The sequence below is a fragment of the Schistocerca piceifrons genome, chromosome 1 (genome assembly GCF_021461385.2).
Source record: "Schistocerca piceifrons isolate TAMUIC-IGC-003096 chromosome 1, iqSchPice1.1, whole genome shotgun sequence".
In the NCBI taxonomy this organism is placed as follows: domain Eukaryota; kingdom Metazoa; phylum Arthropoda; class Insecta; order Orthoptera; family Acrididae; genus Schistocerca; species Schistocerca piceifrons.
Genome location: NC_060138.1, coordinates 285043775 through 285065523, shown reverse-complemented (window position 1 = coordinate 285065523; position 21749 = coordinate 285043775). Strand labels below are relative to the sequence as shown.

The 21749-nt window shown below is 39.0% G+C and overlaps 1 protein-coding gene across 2 annotated transcripts in view; it reads left to right on the top strand.

The window, feature by feature from the left end:
- LOC124789278 (Hermansky-Pudlak syndrome 1 protein homolog) overlaps positions 1–21749 on the top strand; it is a 151409-nt gene that overhangs the window by 62366 nt on the left and 67294 nt on the right. The window contains exons 6-8 of one of the 2 annotated variants that reach the window (XM_047256586.1): positions 13382–13845; positions 21160–21304; positions 21381–21494. In XM_047256586.1, the coding sequence (XP_047112542.1) occupies positions 13382–13845; positions 21160–21304; positions 21381–21494 (723 nt within the window). The remainder of the gene's footprint in view (positions 1–13381; positions 13846–21159; positions 21305–21380; positions 21495–21749) is intronic. The other variant, XM_047256594.1, reaches the window with a different exon arrangement.

The window sequence follows — 21749 nt, the reverse complement described above, 5'->3', positions numbered from 1 at the left end:
GCAGGCACATTATTTCATCGTGTGTTGGCTATATGCTTAATGACATAGGAGGCAGATGAAGTTTTATCTGGTTGCCTAAGGTTTATCTGGTTGGCTAAGGTTTGTCTGGTTAGCTAAGGTTTGTCTGGTTAGCTAAGATTTGTCTGGTTAGCTAAGGTTTGTCTGGTTAGCTAAATTGGAGATGGCTAACTGAATAGTTTGAATGAGTTACGGAACTCAATTGAGAAACACATGAACAAAAGACAAGACTTGAACAACAACAAGTTTTAATGCTCGTCTGAGCAAAAAGTGAATAAATGGCTTGAATGAAAATCCAATTTTAAAATTTTCTTTGAGGGAAACACGCGGCTACGTGTGGTCGCAAGCAGAGACAGAACAAATACTGAAAGTCCAGGCCCTGGGGCCTGACGTACACAGATGTCCGTACTGGATGGTTGCCTGAACTGATCTCCACATTGGGCATGATTGGCTGCACCTATATACTATGCCGCAGACCACATAGCGCCTTCCACAGTAGCACTTCCAGCCACCGCCCTTTGGGCCTCATGTGTGATCATATATGGCCCCACCAACACCTTACCACACCTTGCGGCTGCATCACTTGAGCTTACATGATACTTCCTGAGTCTACATAACATTTCTGGCCAACACCTAATCCAATGCCCTACCTGTAGCATCTCCTTTGCTCTCTGGGTGTGTTCTAAAAAACTTCTTTGTTCTGGTTTCTTTTCTTTGCCTTTCAGCCACTGCATTTTCTTAATATGCAGCATCATCCTCAAGGGAGAAACAGTGTACTATGCCAAGAACACTGTAATCCTTTCACATCTCCACCTGCCATTGCAGAACATGTAATGGACACCTAACATTCTGTGACATAGTGCACCATTTGTCAGAAATTACCAGCAGCTGGACTAGGGAATTACTATCCCAAGCATAGGCTGCCATTAACACCAAAACACAAACACCTGTGTTTGAAGGGGTGCTGTGAGAAGGAAGATAGACTGCTGCTGCACTGCCCAGGTGACCATCGTCAGTGAGTGTGGTGTTGATCTGGGGAGAGATCCCATTGTTCCAATGTTTTGGAGAGGCGCAGTAGTGTTAGTCCTATCATAATATTGTGGAGAGCCACCAGGTACAACTTCAGGTCACTGTGACAATGCAGTGGTACATAACGAACATCCAGTGTCCTCGTGTATTACCTCTCAGGTGATGGTATTGTGGTGACATTTTTCAACAAGCTGATGCTGGTCCACACAAAGCACATGTGTCTGTGAACTGTTATTTATGTACTTACTTATTTGTTTACACATCAAGTTCTGTAGAACCAGATTGAGGAGCAAGTCTCCTAGGTCATGGAATGTGTCAGTACATGAAACAACAACATAAAAGTAATATCAGATAAAAATGAAATGTTTATGAACCCAAAAAAAGTCAGTCCATAAGTTTGTCAATGCAATCAACAATACAAGAAGAATCAGCTTAATTTTTCAAAGAACTCCTAGACAGAATAGAAGGAATGACCATGACGAAACTCTTCAGTTTCGATTTGAAGCACGTGGATTGCTGCTAAGATTTTTGAATTCAAGTGGTAGTGTATTGAAAATGGATGCAGCAGTATACTGCACACCTTTCTGCAGAAGACTTAAGGAAGTCTGATCCAAGTGCAGGTTTGATTTCTGCCGAGTATTAACTGAGTGAAAGCTGCTTATTCTTGGCAATAAGCTAATATTGGGAGAGAGAGAGAGAGAGAGAGAGAGAGAGAGAGAGAGAGAGAGAGAGAGAGGGGGGGACCAATGTCAAAGTACCTAGACTTGTGAACAGGGGTTGACAAGTTGACAAGAGGTTTGTGAACTTATACCACTTATTGCCTGAACTGCCCATTTCTGAGACAAAAATATCCTTTTACAATGGCAAGAGTTACCCCAAAATGTAATACCATACAACATAAGCGAATGAAAATAAGCAAAGTACACAAATTTTTGTGTCGAATGACCACTCACTTCAGATACCGTTCGAATAGTAAAAATTGAAGCATTAAATCTTTAAACAAGATCCTGAACGTGGGCTTTCCACAACAGTTTACTATCTATCTGAACACCTAGAAATTTGAACTGTTCAGTTTTACTAATCATGTGCCAATTTTGTGAAACTAAGACGACAGGTTTTGTTGAATTGCGTGTTAGAAATTGTAAAAACTGAGTCTTACTGTGATGTAGTGTTAGTTTATTTTCTACAAGCCATGAAGTTATGTCATGAACTGCACTATTTGAAACTGAGCCAATGTTGCATACAACATCCTTTTACTACCAAGCTAGTGTCATCAGCAAATAGAAATATTTTAGAGTTACTCGTAATACTAGAGGGCATATCATTTACATAAATAAGGAACAGGAGTGGCCCCAATACCGATCCCTGAGGCACCCCCACTTGACCATACCCTGCTCAGATCCCACATCATAGCCATTGTCAACCTTTTGCTGTATGTTGCTAAAGTAAGAGATGAATAAGTCCGTAATGGTCCAACTTCTGGAGCAATATTTTGTGATCAACACAATCAAATGCCTTAGTTACATAAAAAAATATGCCTATCGTTCAAAACCTTTAGTTTAACCTGTCCAGTACCTCTCAGAGAAAAGAGAGTATAGCATTTTCAGTTGTTAAACGACTTCTAAATCTGAACTTTACATTTGATAGCAAATTGTGTGGTATAAAATGATCAGTTATCCTTACGTACACAGCCTTTTCAATGACTGTAGCAAACACTGATGGCATAGAAATAGGTCTAAAATTATCTACATTATCCCTTTCTCCCTTTTTATAAAGCGGCTTTACTACTGAGTGCTTTAATGTTCAGGAAACTGACCATTCCTGAAGGAAAAATTACAAATATGGCTAAATATAGAGCTAACATGTGCACAGCACAGCACTTTAATATTCTGCTAGGCACTCAATCACACCATGATAGTCCTTAGTCTTCAGTGATTTAATTGTTGACTCAATCTCCCCCTTGTCTGAATCACAGAGGAGTATTTCAGACAACAATCTGGGAAAGGCATTTGCCAAGAAAATTATATGATTCCTTGTAGAAACTAAGTTTTTATTTAATTCACCAGCAATGCTCAGAAAATGATTGTTAAATACTGCACATATATCTGATTTATCAGTAACAGAAATAATTTTACTACAAACTGACTTCACATCGTCGACCTTGTGCTGCTGACCTGACACTTCCTTCGCAACTGACCATATGGTTTTAATTTTATTATGTGAATTAGCTATTCTATTTGCATACCACGTACTCTTTGCCTTCTTAATAACATTTTTAAGCACCTTACAGTACTGTTTGTAAAGGGCTACTGTAGCTTGATTGTGACTACTTCTAACATTTTGATATAATTCCTGCTTTGTTCTACATGATATTCTTATCCCACTAGCCAGCCACTCGGGCTGCCTACTACTGCTAGGAAGCCATTTAGAATATTCTAATGGAAAGCAACTCTCAAAGAGCATGAGAAATGTGTTTAGGAAAGCATTATATTTATCATCTATGCTATCAGCACTACAAACATCCTGCCACTCTTCTTCCTTGACAAGGTTTAAAAAACTCTCTATTGCTGTTGGATTAACTTTTGTACATACATTGGAACTGTATGTGACATTTGTTCAACTACAAAAGCCTTTTAGTGTTAAAATTTGTGCACCATGGTCTGAAAGGCCATTCACCCTTTTACTGACAGATTGCCCATCTAGTAATGAAAAATGAATAAAAATATTGTCTGTGACTGTGCTACTGTTCCCCTGCACCCTAGTTTGAAAAAACACAGTTTGCATCAGATCATATGAATTTAGGAGATCTACCAACTTCCTTTTCCTTGCACCATCATGTACAAAATTTATACTGAAGTCACCACATATAAATAATTTCTGGTACTTCCTTCAAAGTGAATCAAGAACCCTCTCTAGCTTGAGCAGAAATGCTCTGAAGTCAGAGTTACGGGACCTATAAACAACAACACTTAGTTTAGCTTCACTAAATTCAACTGCCTCTGCACAACATTCAAATTTCTGTCCATTGCTGTGCTGTGATACATCTATGGACTCGAATGGAATACTTTTTTTTTTTTTTTTTACATAGCCACTCTCCCACCCCACAAGGAACTCTTTGAAAAATAGCCAGCTAATCTGTATCCTGGTAAAGGAAGCCTCTGAACTGTCTTATTTAAGTGGTGCTCTGACATCCAATAATTTCAATCTATAAGCAGTTCACTAATTTTATCTCTAATACCTCTTATATTTTGATGAAATATGCTAATTCCTTCTCTACGTGGAAACATGACATCCCCTGAAGGTGATCCCTTAGAGGGACTTCCTTTAAGCTGGTATACCTGTCAGCTGACTTCAATCTAAGAAAGGTGCAGCTCTGACACCAACTACTACAGGAATTTTTCCATGAGTGATCCCACCACCATCCCTTACACTGTCACCTATAAGCTTTGTCAGCCTTCCCTTCCCATACCTATTTAGGTGCAGGCCATGCCAAGTGAAACCCAATCTACTGATAGACCCAACTGGCACCAATGAGATGTGAAACATGCCCTCTGCCATCAGCGCACTCCTCAATCCCATGTTAGCAAGCCTAACAGATGCATTAAGATGAGGCCTAACATGATGCTGAAACAGTTGCACGAAATGCACATTAGTGCCACCAGTTTGAGTAGCCATCTTTACCAGGTCACCACCCACATAATATTCCTTGTCCCTATCAAGACTGTTCCCTTCTCCACCCACTATCACTACCTGATCCTCCTTTGTAAAATTCGTACATAGCTCCCTTATGCTGTCAGTCACCTGAGCCAACCCTGCACTGGGCTTTACAATGCGAATGACCTGGTACTCACTCCCCAACACTTCCTGTTGGCGTACTCCCATGGCCAGTAAGGTTCCCAGCTCTATCTCTGAAATACAGTAATGTGTGGGACGAGCTCAGATGTTAAATCCATCCCAGTGTCAGTATCAAGGATATCGAGAACCAGTTTCCATATTGTCTCAGGAGAGACTACAACTGCTTTGTAATACCCTTCTCAACTGAATCAGTACACATCCTGGTCAGATGGGTGCATCGTCATACTGATAAGTAGGCTCATAATGTGAAGTTCTTTGTTAATTTTACTCAATTTCATTCCTGATGACATAGCATCACGTACCCACCCAAATGGTTAAGTTTCATTTTGTTTCCTCTTCTCCTTCTGGGTGCTTCACTTTTTTGTCAGGCAGTGTAATATGTTCACAGTGGGAAAAGAGAAAAGAGGTCAGATTTATTTTTAGATGTAAAAGTACATAGAAGTCTACAGAAAGCCCACTCATATGGGTAGATAGGTACCTTGACAAAAATTCCAGTCTTCATCCCAAGCACAAAAGAGGAGTAATTAAGACATTGGTAGATCAGGCCTGAAGAATCTGTAAGCCACTTGGAGGAGGAGCTCCATCCCTTACGAATTTGTTTCAGAAGAAGTGGTTACTCTGATGAAAAATTAAGCAAACACTAAATCATGAAAAGGTATGGAACTTCTGGCAAAAAAGAATCAGCTAGAAGAAAAGTTTTCTTCCCATATGTGAAGAAGGATGGAGATTGCATCAGTAAAGTTCTAATGGGATAGCGGTATTGACACAGTATTTAAACCAACAAGAAAAGTGTGAGTGTGAATGCTTCAAAGGTTTTACACCCAACTTGCAATAGCAGAATTAGACAAAATATATTTTAAATTAGTCAAGTGAACAAAGATACTTACAAAAAAGCATAATCATCTGTCTTAAATAACACAAGTTCAGTTGTTGTCAGTTCAGTTGTCGTCTGGGCAAATTTGATAAATTGGCAGTAGCAGATCATGCACTGGGACCAGGAACTACGAAATTTGATTTTTTCACCCTAAAATATTATCAAGGTCCAGTCATTACTATACTAGGCTGTACACAGAGCCCATAGGAATTAAGTAGCACAAAAACAGCTTTAAGAGAAGAGGGGGCATGAGTGTAACTAGACAAGTTGTGAGCTTTATTGTTAAGTGCAGCAAACAGTGACAACTCTTCTGCTGTACAAGTTAAAGAACACACATTGGTGTGACTTCACAAGTTTTGCAGTGGGCAAATAACATCACAAGTCGACCATTGCATGGTTATTAATAAACAGTCCAGCAGCTTCGTCTAGCAAAAGGACTTTAAACTTGAAAATTAAGTATCAGTAAATCTTTATCTCTGAGGATGTCTTCTGTTGAAGAGATGATTTTTTTTTTAGAAACATACTTTCGAACATGGCTTAATTCCCATAAAAAGAATGTCTTCACGGAGCTAAACACTAGCTGTGAAACCCTTCATTGGATGTGTTTGTTACTTTTGAGAATGATGGCACCACAGATAGATGTTTGTATTGTTCTCTCTCTTCTTGGAGTGAGGGACAGTTTATTATCTTATCTGATTGGTCTTCATTTATGCATATTGCCTTTTTTTTTTTTTTTTTTTTTTTTTTCATGATACTCTGCTTCTTTTCTCCATGTTGGGTGACACTGCCACTGTACTTATTGCATTATTATTATCATTATTTTTATTTTGTTTGAAAAATACATGCATTTGTCAGTATTATAATTTTAATTTCTCTACAATACTGGAAAAATACGTGTTTACACATTTTTATGCCTCCTATTGGTTATTAATTGTTGTAAATTATCTTCAGCCTTTAAACTTTTATATATCTATTTGTTTTTCCTGCTTTATGCCATCCTGACAGCTTTGCTTTTATTTTCAGCATTAAATTTATTTTATTTTATTTTTTATGAATTGTTGCAATCTTTAACATGATTAAAAATTGGGGACTGTGTCTCAGAATGGCTCCTTTCGTGTTTTGGTGCCTAAATATTAGGTTGGTGCACAAAATCATAGCGTGTTTGTTTTGCATGTTGGTACGGTCCACTTGCTGTGGTTTTTTTTATCAGTTGTCATTCTTTATTTAAGTTCCCTGTTGCTCTTTGAGTTTACTTTTTTCTGTTTTATCATTTGTAGTCAGTGGATGAAGATGTGGACACTAGAAAATGGTGTGCCAAATGAAGAAATAGGAACATTTCTGACATGTTCTTCCATTTGAGTTCAGTAGAGGGGCAAAAGCAGTGGAGGTAGCCAGAAACATTTGTCCCATGTATGGGGATAATGCCATTGGAGAGAGCATGGTAGAGAGAGCACGGCAAGGAAATTGTTTTCTCGTTTTAAAGAGGATAGTTTTGACATTAGTGACTCTCCACATTCAAGAATGCAATAATCCACAATGCTCCACATCAGTGTACTGAAGAACTGGCAAATGTGATGAACTGTGATCATTCCACCATTGTGAAAAATTTGCATCCAGTGAGGAAAGTTCAAAACTTGGGTGTATGGGTACTGCGTGCTTTAAGCCAAAATCACAAAAATCAATGGCAGCCCATATGTGTATCTCTGCTTTTTTGTCATCAATTGGCTCATGAACCATACCAACCATTCCTGTACTGTATCATGACTGGTGATGATAAGAGGTTGAATGATTGAGCCAAAACAAAACACCATCTCCTGGTACAATGACCTGACCCACCCACAAAAGAAAATGTTATCATGGTTGCCACAAGTTCTGGAAATCAGGGAAGTTCAAACATGTCAGGGAAATTTGAAAAAAAACACTGGAAAAATCTCGTTGTTGTCTCAGCAGATGAAATGGTTTGTTTATGAGATATCATGCATCATAGCTAGCTGGGTGCCGCTTCCCTACTCCCTCATTCTTACTGCTTCTCCCCTTCCTACCACTCCTCTCAGCTCGCAGTCAGTGCTGCCACCACTTCTTGTCGCTAGCCTAGCAGCTGCAGATGAGAGGCAGTGGTTTGTTTGGCTCTGATTCTCAGTGGTCAGAGACGTCGGTCAGGTGTGCACGAGTTGTGTCTGAGAGATTGTGTGATTATGTATGTGCTCTCATTTTCTGACAAAGGCTATGGCTGAAAATTTAGTTGTGAGAGTGTAGTTGTCTTTTCTACATGCCTGTCTGCAGCTCAGCAATATTCTTTTTGGTGAATTGCTACCTATCCTTATTTGTACCTGATTCTCAGAGTATCAGGGCGAGTTATCTGTAGTCTTATTTCATCAACATGGTGTCTGTGACATGTGATTAACTGGCTACACGAGTGGACTCTCATGATGGGCCATAACTGCAGGCCATTTCTGCCAATCTGAAATCCATTGTTTCCCACTAATGTCCAAGCCCTGCCCATTGGATCTAGTCTCACTGATATGCCTGCAGGCTGGATCTATTTTTGTGTGGCATAATGCGGTGGATTTATGTGATTTTTCCATGGACCTGGGATTGGGTGCTCCACGACAGGCCAGAAGCCACAGGTGATGGATTTCAGGAATTGCGGCTGTCTCACCGCAAGTAGTTTTACAGTGTGGCATTTTATAGACATTTTATTTATTATAGTACATTTTGGCTCCTCGAAAGTAGTTTATATAATAGAAAGTATGGATGATAAGAAGAAAATTGTGGCAGTCGCTGGCAGTTTGTATGCTATGTACTCAGATATTTCTTGAAAGAAAAATCACGCAATACCTGTAAAATAATAAACATAACACAGTGGGTGATAACTGACAATAACGGATGTAGTAGAACCAACATGTGATTGGTGGTCACCTATAGTGTTGGCTTACACAACTCTTTCCTGCCTTATACACTTCTTTCAAGACACCTATGTTTTCTGAGGTTCTTTCTGAAATCAGTAAAGGTATTTTAAATCTGTCTTGCGACTCCAAGGAAATGTGTATTTTTGTCACCAAATGTATTTTGTTTTATTGAAATAAAATAACAACAGTGGTCTTAATGAAACACATATACCATGTGGTTTGCTTTCTCCATCTAACATTTTTTGTCAACTTATATTTTTACTTTACCTTGAGATCTCAAAATTTATCAGGGAAAAATGCTAGAACTTGTCTGGAAATAGGGAAATCTTAGAAAATTTCAGTTGGGGAAACTTGGGGCAAGTGTGGTTATGCATCTGGTGGAACAATGATGTTGTACTATGAATTTCTTCCCTGAGGTGTAACCATCACTACTGACATTTATTGTCAATGACTGAGATGTTTTGCAGATGCAGTCCAAGAACGACTACAAGGAAGACTCCAAAAAGTGATGCTACTCCATGATAACACCCACCCACATTCTGCTAGACTGGCAAAAGACACTATACAGGAGTTGGTTTAAATCATTCTGCACCAGCATTATTAATCTAATCTTGCGGCCTCAGAGTTTCATGTTTTCTGCTGTCTATTGAACAACCTCCAAGGAACTTCCTTTCTGGATGAAACTGTGCTCCAAACATGGCTCAATGACTTTTTTGCCTCAAAACCATGTGATTCCTACAGTCACAGAATCGAAAAGTTACCCTAGTATGGGCAGACTGTTGTAAATAGTGTAAAAGAATATATTATTGATGACTTAAGGCTCTGTTATGTGTATCTGTTTTATTAAACTTATAGAAAAATGCTCCAAACTTGTGTACCAGTCTAATATTTAAGGGTCTGACAGAACTTTCTAATGTGTGTTATCTGGCTGTTTGAACTGAACATTGTTACTGATGTGTATATTAGTGAATTAATCAGAATTCCATTTTAGAGAGCTTTACATTTACATTGTTTTTTTTATGTACACTTAGTCCAGTTTTAGATTTTCAGTACAAATCTGAGTCTTAAAATTTGTAAAACCTCAGTGTTAGGTATGAAATTTGGTGGAATTTCCCAAAACCAACTGTTACTTTTATTGTTTTGCAGAAATGATCTGAAAGTTCAAGATCTGTTTCAGACAAATCACAATGTTCCCTGTCTATTTATAAGTGTATACATAATTATTGATGTGAAGTTTTATTTACCATTGTTGTACTGTTGACCAGGTACGACATGCTAGAAATGTGAAGAATATTTATGACAATAGTGCTGATGTCATCTCTAGAATTTGTATATCTGGATACCACAATCATTTTTGGGTTGGATTGGGGGGAAAGGGGGGGGGGGGGGGGGAGGTAGTCATACAAACGCATATTCCCCGACCATGTAAGGAGTTTCTACAATAACAGGTGATCTTTTCGTAGAAAGATAATATTGTATGCTGAGTTTTTGTCCATCTGCAGCATTGTTGTTTGATGCATACTGCTGTGCTATTAAAGACTGAAAGTAAACTTGCAGTTGATATACTTTTTTTCTGCATGTTTTGATGAAGATTTGTTAGATTTATGTGAATTTTAAAGTTACATTTTTATGACTTTTTCCTTTTGATTCTTAGTAAGCTTGCATTTGCTGTGTTGGAATCTATTTATTGTAGACAAACCTGAGAAAATTTCGGAGTGTTAGAGACATTTTTTTAAAGAGTAGAACTTACTTTCACAATTTATCCTAAACAGGCATAGGTTTCCTGATGATGACAGATATTTGACTATTTGTGGCCTGAAACTCTTTTTCTCTTTGCTGTTTCTAATCAGCTCAAAATACCTTCTCTGTTTTGTTAAGGTATTGGCCCTGTCTTGTGAAACTGTGACTACTGGCAGGCCTGACTGTGACAGCACAACTTGCTCTAAGACAGCACAACTTGCTCTAAGTCAGCCATTATCAGTGCCATCTCCAGCATAATATTAAAAGCTCATCAAAGTGCATATTACTGCTTCATGTTGGAGAAACCGTTTTGTACTGGTCGCCATCAAAATTTGTTTTTCATGTATGCAACAATTGTCTGTCTCCTCTTTCTCCCATCATTTCTACCAGTTTTCATTTTCCAGCCACCTTCCTACCCCTGTCGACAATCTTGGTAATAGCTTCCCTCCTTCCTTCAGTTTTGTCTGGCACAGAATTCACCTTCCAGTTTGCTATCAAAATCTTCTCATTGCTTACTCTGTATTTCTAGGAATGGTTTCTCAGCTTTTTCAGTGGCCTCTTTGTTGCACTACACCTAGCAAATCATTTATGAAAAGAATAATAGTAAATTATGCTACTCATAAACCTATGATTGCTGTCACAATTTTAGCTTACATTCAAAAGATTTAGAATGAATATTCTGGCAAATGAAACTTAATTATATTCAGATTTGTGAGTAGGTGGGAATGTGTAATATTTGTTAAAGGTTCAGTAACTTTCGCTGATGAAAACAAACGGAAATAGTGCATCACATTCCACAAGTAACAGTCTTTTTAAGACTGTAATGAAATCATAGACAATATACATTTCACTTTATTTCAGAGCATCTTCAGTGGTCAGATTTTTTGCTTCCTTCTTCATTCCTCATTTTCTTCCATACACATGTGCTCAATTTTTAGAACATTGTACATTACTGATACTGGATATATCTTTGTTTTCATGTTGTGTAAAACAAAAATATATCCAATGTCAGGAAAGTGAAGTGTTGTAAAAATCGAGCACCTATATGTGAAAAAGCATTAGGAATGAAGTAGGAAACAAAAGATATGAATTGCGTATGATATAAATAAGACTTTTGTCACAGTTGCAAAAGACAATATGTAACCTGTATTAGTTGTATAACTACTACTGTCGAAAAAGAAGGCCTGTCAACAAAAAAGATAACATGCATACTATTCTTTTGGCGCTCTTTATGACAGCAGAATGAAATAGTGGTTACTTGAATGTAAAAGGAAATGACAATTTATCACACTAAGAGTATTTGATAAGATTGTTCACAATTTGTCATTTATGAAATGAAATCTATGGCATGTCTTTTGGATTTTCAAAAAACACAAGACATTTTCTGAAACGCACAGTGGAACTGACAAAAATAAATACTAATGTTTATGTACATTTAAAAATAATTGTTGATATTCCAGGCTGGAGTTTCCCTTCTTTAAAAATATATTGTGTTAGAACAGTATACACAGTTTGTGCATGACAAATACCTGTGATTTTCTCTCTCTCTCTCTCTCACTTTCTCTTTCTCGCTCTTTCTCTGTGGCCCTCTTGAAAATCTCTTCTGTCTACTCTTAATATGTCTTGGAAATCAAGTGTAGATAAATAAATGAAGAAACAGATGTTACAATTTTTTGACTGTTTTCGCAAACATGTGAAAATTGTCAATGACGGTTAATATATCTCCTATTCTTACTGTAAAGATCTTTTGTGATGTACAAATCAATTCATCATAACATGGTTTATGAGGTTTTGCCAGGGAGATCATGGAACACACATCTCCAGATGACCAGCTAGGTTAACATTTATGTTCTTCTGCACAGTATTGTGATGGCTAGGTTGTTGGAGTTGAGATACTATGCACATCTAAAATCAACACTTGTAAAAGATGATTGGGTCATTTGTCAGTATATTGAACAGAAAAACTGAATCATTAACTTGATTGGACATGTTGATACAAGTCTTTCTCATCTTAATGGTTTGTAAATATTAATTAAATAGGCGGGTCATGACTCACCTTAAATATGCAGTGATGAGCAACGGGCTCATATCACAAAAGTTATAACTGGTGTTCTGTTGAAAGATTTTTTTTTTTTTGTGTGTGTGTGTGTGTGTGTGTGTGTGTGTGTGTGTGTGTGTGTGTGAGAGTAGGAGGAGGGTGGGGGTCGGGGACACACTGATCATGAGGCCTCTCCCTGCTCCCACCCCCACCCCCACCTGCATTCCCAGGATTGGTGCCTAGAAGGAACGGAGGCAGCATTGAAGGAAAAGGGTCAGAATCAGTAGAGGCCAAAGCACACTTCTTACTGAAGCAGTATCCTTCGCCTCCTATTCTCTCTAATGTGTTTTCATTCATCTGTGTCAACCTTTCCTCCTGGCTTCAGAATAACTGCCTCTTCCATTAATTATTTCCTTTGTGGTGTGGAGGAACATGTGTTATCCAAAATTAGGAATAGACCTGCCATCTTTATTTTTGAGTGTGCCTGTTTGCTTTACTAGGATTTGTTTTTCCTGATAGTAAGTAATAGCCATCCCATACATCTCTATGAATTTAATGAATTTCTGAAAACACACACACACACACACACACACACACACACACACAGGATTTTGTAGACCGTACCATGGAAAAATCGGAGAGGGTCAAAATGATGTTATCATAGACACTAGCTTTGGTGTAATACTTCCATTGACTACAGTAATATCTAATGATAACAACATAAATTGCATAAAGTATACATTGTTTGGTGAATGCATTTGGTATGCTCTATTATCACTTAAAAGGACTGAAAAACAGCATTTTCAGTAATAACAAGCAGTAATTTGTATTTATTGTTGCTTGTACATGAATAATGATAGTTAACGTACTTTACATTTGTTATACATTCTTCTATACTATACTTATGCCTTTTTTCAGACACATGGTGCTTCAGTTGCTTCTGGCCTGTGTGAAGCCTTTGGGGCCATAAACGAACTGCAAAATGTGCAGCTCCAGAAGGATATAGATGAACTGAGACATTCTTTTGATAATTTAGATTCCAGTATAAAGAAAATTTTGGAAGGATATAAAAAACTACGCTCCTCAAAACATGAAATAGAAATTAGCTACAAAAAACTTACCAGTAAATGGGACTTCCTAAGGAAAAAATACATTGAATATATAAAAACTCAAGACAGTGAGTGTATACTCAGAATAGAATCAAGTACAGCTAGCTTCATTGATGTATTGAAGGAAATGCTGCAACTTACATGCTGGGATACATCTCTGATGCACCAAGGGAAGGAACTGCTGTTGACTGTTGCAAACCATGTGAAGCAGAAGTTATCTCATTTCAGTGAATTTCTTAAAGTCAAAGCCTTAAGAAACTTTACGTTGGGATCATATCCTTTTATAAACATAATTATGTTATTGTTCCTCTTTGTAACTCCATAAAGTACATACAGCATGAGATGAAATGAATTACAAAATCATTTGTGTACTGAGTGTATCTAATAAGGGTTTTTCTAATTTAACACTGTAATAAGGATAGATATATGATTTATCTTGAACAGAAATATCTCCTCCATGCAGACAAGCATGGATTTCTCAAACATCAGTCATGCAAAACCCGATGTGTGCTTTTCTCATATGGTACCCTGAAAACCATACATCAAAATTATCAGGTAGACACAGTTTTTCTTGGCTTCAGAAAAGTATTTGACTAAGTACCACACCTGTGCTTGTTATTGAATCTACATCTACATCTACATACTTACTCCGCAATCCACCATACGGTGCGTGGTGGAGGGTACCTCGTACCACAACTAGCATCTTCTCTCCCTGTTCCACTCCCAAACAGAACGAGGGAAAAATGACTGCCTATATGCATCTGTACAAGCCCTAATCCCTCTTATCTTATCTTGTCTTTGTGGTCTTTCCGCGAAATATAAGTAGGTGGCAGTAAAATTGTACTGCAGTCAGCCTCAAATGTTGGTTCTCTAAATTTCCTCAGTAGTGATTCATGAAAAGAACGCCTCATTTCCTCTAGAGACTCACACCCGAGTTCCTGAAGCATTTCTGTAACACTCGCGTGATGATCAAACCTACCAGTAACAAATCTAGCAGCCCGCCTCTGAATTGCTTCTATGTCCTCCCTCAGTACGACCTGATAGGGATCCCAAACGCTCGAGCAGTACTCAAGAATAGGTCGTATTAGTGTTTTATAAGCAGTCTCCTTTACAGATGAACTACATCTTCCCAAAATTCTACCAACGAACCGAAGACGACTCTCCACCTAACCCCACAACTGCCATTACATGCTTGTCCCACTTCATATCGCTCTGCAATGTTATGCCCAAGTATTTAATCGACGTGACTGTGTCAAGCACTACACTACTAATGGAGTATTCAAACATTACGGGATTATTTTTCCTATTCATCTGCATTAATTTACATTTATCTATATTTAGAGTTAGCTGCCATCCTTTATACCAATCACAAATCCTGTCCAAGTTATCTTGTATCCTCCTACAGCCACCCAACGATGACACCTTCCTATACACCACAGCATCATCAGCAAACAGCCGCATATTGCTATCCACCCTATCCAAAAGATCATTTATGTATATAGAAAACAACAGCGGACCTACCACACTTCCCTGGGGCACTCCAGATGATACACTCACCATCAAGGACAACGTACTGGGTTCTATTACTTAAGAAGTCTTCGAGCCACTCACATATTTGGGAACCAATCCCATATGCTCATACCTTAGTTAGGGGTCTGCAGTGGGGCACCGAGTCAAATGCTTTCCGGAAGTCTAGGAATGTGGCATCCGTCTGATACCCTTCATCCATGGTTCGCAAGATATCATGTGAAAAAAGGGCGAGTCGCGTTTCGCAGGAGCGATGCTTTCTAAAGCCGTGCTGATGCATGGACAGCTACTTCTCTGTTTCAAGGAAATTCATTATATTCAAACTGAGAATATGTTCAAGAATCCTGCAACAAACCGATGTTAAGGATATTGGTCTGTAATTTTGAGGATCAGTCCTTCTACCCTTCTTATATACAGGCGTCACCTGTGCTTTTTTCCAGTCGCTCAGGACTTTTTCGTTGGGCAAGAGATTCACGATAAATGCAAGCTAAGTAAGGAGCCAATGCAGTAGAGTACTCTCTGTAAAACCGAATTGGAATCTCATCAGGACCTGGCAATTTATTTATTTTCAATCCATTCAGCTGCTTCACACAGAGATGTCTATCACTATGTCCTCCATATGGGAATCTGTACGAGACTCGAACAGCGGTATGTTTGTGCGATCCTCCTGCGTGAAAGATTTCTCAAATGCTAAATTTAAAATTTCAGCTTTCGTTTTTCTGTCTTACGTTGCCAGGCCAGACTGATCAGTGAGTGACTGGATGGAAGCCTTCGACCCACTTACATAAGACCAGAATTTCCTTGGGTTTTCAGCAAGACCTTTTGCTAAGGTATGACAGTGGTAGTGGTTGTATGCTTCGTACATCGCTCTTTTTACAGCAGCACGAATCTCTACTAACTTTTGCCTGTCCTCATTCTCCCGATCTTTCTTGTACCGCGAGTGCAACTGTCTTTGCTTCCTGAGCATTCTCTGAATTGCGCTGTTAAAACACAGTGGGTCTTTTCCATCTGTAACCCACTTTTTGGGCACATACTTGTCCAATGCGTGATTTACAATGTGTTGAAAATTTGCCCATAATTCTTCCACTTCCATCGTACCAGAAGTAAATGAAGTCGATTCATTTACTAAGGGGGATGCTAACAATTGCTTATCTGCTCTTTCTAGTAAGAGTACTCTCCTAGCCTTCTTGACCGACTTTTTAACTTTCGTAACCATAGTCGTAATGACAACATCATGATCACTAATCCCTGTCTCAACACTGACACCGTCGATGAGGTCTGGTCTGTTCGAGGGTACCAGATCCAAAATATTTCCATTACGCGTTGGCTGTCGATTTAGCTGCTCAAGACAGTTTACGGATAATGTGTTCAAAAGTAATTCACACGATGGCTTGTCTGTACCACCTGTAATGAATCCATAGACATCCCAGTCTATACTAGGTAGGTTGAAGTCGCCTCTGAGTAATATAGCATGATCCGGGTACTTCTGCGATACAGAGTGTAGACTCCCTTTGAATGATTCTAGAACTGTGGAACCTGGTAGCCGGTAATAACATCCAACAATTAAATTTATTTCTCCTAGCCCTGTTAAACATGTTCAGATAACTTCACAATCACACTCTACTTCGACCTCAGTAGACACAATATTTTTGCCAACTGCAATGAAGACACCACCTCCTACGGTGTATAATCTGTCTTTCCGATACACGTTCCAACCCTCACTAAATATTTCAGAACTTCCTATCTCAGGGTTCAGCCAGGTCTCAGTCCCGAGAATAATTTGCGTGCCACACGCTTCTTGGAGGGCAGTAAATTCAGGAACTTTATTCCGAACACTCTGAAAATTTACTGCTAATATCTTGGTAGCTGAAGTGTCTTTACACTGAGAGCGCGTCCTGATTTCGCTGCCTGCATGTCGACTGGTGAATGTTCATCAGGATACCTTGCACTACTGCCTAGCCTAAAAAACCCCCATGTGCACGCCACAAGTACTCTGCTACCCGAGTAGGTGCTTCCTTTGTGTAGTGCACCCCTGACCTATCTAGGGGTGTCCTACAATTTCCCATCCAATAGCACAAGTCTAGAAATCTGCAGCCAAGACCGTCACAGAGTCGATGAAGCCTCTGGTTGAGACCCTCCACTCGGCTCCAAACCAAAGGACCCCGATCCACTCTGGGAGCAATGCTGCAAATAGAGAGCTCTGATTGCACCCCGCGTGCGAGGCCAGCGGTCTTCACCAAATCCGCCAGCTGCCTGTACGAACTGAGGATCGCCTCAGAACCCAAGCGACTGGCATCATTGGTGCCGATGTGAGCAACCACTTGCAGACGACTGCACCCCATTCGCTCGATAGCTGCCTCCACATCTTGGATGAGGCCCCCTGGCAGACAAACCGAGTGCACTTGGAATTCTACAGTACAGTACAGTACAGTACAGTACAATACAGTTATGTGGAGTAGCAAACAAAATTTGTGACTGGGTCGAGGATTTCTTATTAGGGAGGACACAGCATATTATCTTAGACGGAGAGTCATCGGCAGATTAGAAGTAACTTCTGGTATGCCACAGAGAAATGTGTTAGGATCCTTTGTGTTCATTTGTTATGTTAATGACATTGCAGACAATTCTAACCTCAGACATTTTTGCAATTGATGCAATCATGTATAGTGAAGTTCTGTCCCAAAAATGCTGCACAAACATCCAGTCAGACCTCAATGAGATTTCCAAGTGGTTTAAAGTTTGGCAGCTAGTTTTAAGTAATCAGGAATGTAAAATTCTGTGCTTCACAAAAGGCAGGAAAGTCGTATCCTCTATGACTACAATACAATATCAGTGGATCTTGGCTGGGATCAGTCAGTTCATACATATACCTGAATGTAACAGTTTGTAGAGATACAAAATGTCACAGTCACACAGGCTGTGTTTTAGGTAAAGCTGCTAGCAGATTTCAGTTCATTGGTAGGATACTAGGAAAATGCGATAAGTATACCAAGGAGATTGCTTACAAAAAACTCTTGCCACCCATCCTAGAATATTGCTCAAATGTGTGGGACCTCTATCAAACAGGGCTAGCAAGAGACACTGAAAGTGTAAGAAGAAGGGCAGTGCAGATGGTTACAGGTTAATTTGACCCTTGGGGGAGAGAGTCACAGAAATGCTGGAAAAACAGAACTGGCAAACACTTGCAGCAGATGCGCAATGTATCCCTTGAATGTGCGCTTATAAAGTTTCAACAGCTCATTTTAAGTGTGGAATATAGGAACATACTGCAAAGTGGACAAAGTCAAAACCATCGTACAATATGCATTAGATGAGTATGTGCCAAGCAAGATCGTAAGAGATGGATAAGAGCCACCGTGGTACAACAACCGAGTTAGAAAACTGCTATGGAAGCAAAGGGAACTTCACAGCAAACATAAACATAGTCAAAGCCTTGCAGATACACAAAAATTACACGAAGCAAAATTTAGTGTGAGGAATGCTATGCGAGAGGCATTCAACTAATTCAAAAGTAAAGTTCTATGTACTGACTTGGCAGAAAATCCTAAGAAATTTTGGTCTAATGTCACAGCGGTAGGTGGATCAAAGCAAAATGTCCAGACACTCTGTGACCAAAATGGTACTGAACCAGAGGTGACAGACTAAAGGCCAAAATACTAAATGTCTTTTTCCAAAGCTGTTTCACAGAGGAAGACTGCACTGTAGTTCCTTCTCTAGATTGTCGCACAGATGACTAAATGGTTGAGAGACAGAAAAACAATTAAAATTGCTCGAAAGAGGAAAGGTCGCTGGATCTGATGGGATACTAGTTCGATTTTACACAGAGTACGCGAAGGAACTTGCCCCCTTCTTTCAGCGGTGTACCATAGGTCTCTAGAAGAACGTAGCATTCCAAAAGATTGGAAAGGGGCTTAGGTCATCCCCATTTTCAAGAAGGGACATCGAACAGATGTGCAGAACTATAGACCAATATCTCTGACGTTGATTAGTTGTAGAATTTTGGAACGTATTATGTTAGAGTACAATGACTTTTCTGGAGACTAGAAATCTACTCTTTAGAAATCAGCATGGGTTTTGAAAAAGACGATCACGGGAAACCCAGCTCGAGCTATTTGTTCACGAGGCTCAGAGGACCATAGACATGGATTCTCAGGTAGGTGCCGTGTTTCTTGACTTCCGCAAGACGTTCGATACAGTTTCGCACAGTCATTTAATGAACAAAGTAAGAGCATGTGGACTATCAGATCAATTGTGTGACTGGATTGAAGAGTTCCTAGATAACAGAACACAGCATGTCATTCTCAATGGAGAGAAGTCTTCTGAAGTAAGAGTGATTTCAGGTGTGCCCGCAGGAGAGTGTTGTAGCACCGTAGCTATTCACAATATATGTATATAAATGACCTTGTGGATAACATCAGAAGTGCACTGAGATGTTTTGCTGATGATGCTGTAGTATATCGAGAGGTTGCAACAATTGAAAATTGTACTGAAATGCAGGAGGATCTGCAACAAATTGACCCAAGGTGTAGGGAATGGCAATTGAATCTCAATGTAGACAAGTGTAATGTGCTGCGAATACATAGAAAGAAAGATCTTTTATCATTTAGCTACAATATAGCAGGTCAGCAACTGGAAGCAGTTAATTCCATAAATTATGAGAGAGTAGGCATTAGGAGTGATTTAAAATGGAATGACCATATAAAATTAATCGTTGGTAAAGCAGATGCCAGACTGAGATTCATTAGAAGAATCCTAAGGAAATACAGTCCGAAAACAAAGGAAGTAAGTTACAGTACACTTGTTCACCCACTGCTTGAATACTGCTCACTGGTGTGGGATCCGTACGAGATAGGGTTGATAGAAGAGATAGAGAAGATCCAACGGAGAGCAGCACGCTTTGTTACAGGATCATTTAGTAATTGCGAAAGCGTTACAGAGATGATAGATAAACTCCAGTGGAAGAGTCTGCCAGAGAGATGCTCAGTAGCTCGGTACGAGCTTTTGTTAAAGTTTCGAGAACATACCTTCACCGAGGAGTCAAGCGGTATATTACTCCCTCCTATGTATATCTCGCAAAGAGACCGTGAGGATAAAATCAGAGAGATTAGAGCCCACACAGAGGCATAACAACAATCTTTCTTTCCATGAACAACTTGAGACTGGAATATAAGGGAGAACAGATAGAGGTACTCAAGGTACTCTCCGCCACACACCGTCAGGTGGCTTGCAGAGTATGGATGTAGATGTAGATGTAAATTTGACCGGGCCTGTGTTATGAGTTGTTAACATTACAGGGACTTGAATCCATTGTAATATAGAGAAATATGTAGTGGGTATCTCATAAAATTATCTCCTCATGAACTGACTGCAGCTAATAATGTTGTTCATTTCACAAATGAGGAAGATAATTTTTGAGATAAAAATGCATCTAAACATTGTTCTTAGCACAGGAAAGTTGAGAAAAATACACTACTGATTCTCATCACCATAAATGGCATCACAACTCACCTTTTCTCCAAACTATTGAGCTGTGCTATGAATTAATGTAATGGAATATTTGTCCGCCATCTTCGTGTTTACACAGTGGCTGCATTACAGACATCAAGGATGGCCATGCCAGAAGGCAACTAATGACCTCCGTCGTGCCATCACACTGCTATATTTCATTGGTGCTGTACATAAAATTTATTTTAGCATCAAATTCTTTAATTTTTTGAATTCTTTTTGTCCTCCCATAGTGTTCTTGTTAATGGCTACCCTTTCTGTCTGATCAATTTGGATTTCAATGACAGTTCACGTTGTTAACTATTTGCAAAGTTTTATGTTTTCAAAGAAAGTAACATTTAATGTGGATTCTTTTGTGTTATTGTAGTACACTCTAAATTTGAGAATGAGGCTAGTTAATTACTTAAATGCCATATGCAACAACATTGATGAATATTGAAGTTGTGGAATATTGTCTGTTAATATACTGTGACTCTGCTGATTATAAGGATTATTCCTTCTTCTACCATTTTTCATTTTTGTCAGCATTGTTATTTGTTTCTTAACTTGAAACACTAGAGCTTCTCTTACAATTAACAAATACTTGGAAGAATTTCCAGGCCTTGTACATTTTCTGTATATAGATAGGACAAATCACCGTATCACTGCTCCTGGTCTTGACTTCAGCTCAGAAGAAACGATAACTCTTACCAAAAAAAAGGTGTAGTATCAGTTTCTGTTACAATTAATTAAAAATGCAAAATGCAGAATTTTAAGAGTATATTTTTTTCTTACAGATCTGGTCCATGGTGGATTTCAGCCGAGCCCATTTACAAGAGGGCCACCTAGCTATTATGTGGAAAGATACAACATTCAATTATGCATACTTCTTGTGGTTTGAAGATGCATCTGTAAGTCGTATACATTATGCTGTTAACATTATTGTGAACATCAGTTTATTCATGTATTGTAGCTACATACCCTTGCAGTCAGCTATCTGTGCACTGCCCATCCTCTTATTACCACCTTTGAATTTCTATAGCCCTGTTCCTTCCATAGTATCTTTCATGTTTCAAGATGGGTTCCAGAAAGCTTTTGGATTGGTGCTTCCTTCACTGTGTTTTAAAACAATATAGAAAAGTTAATGTGGCAGTAGTTCACTGGTT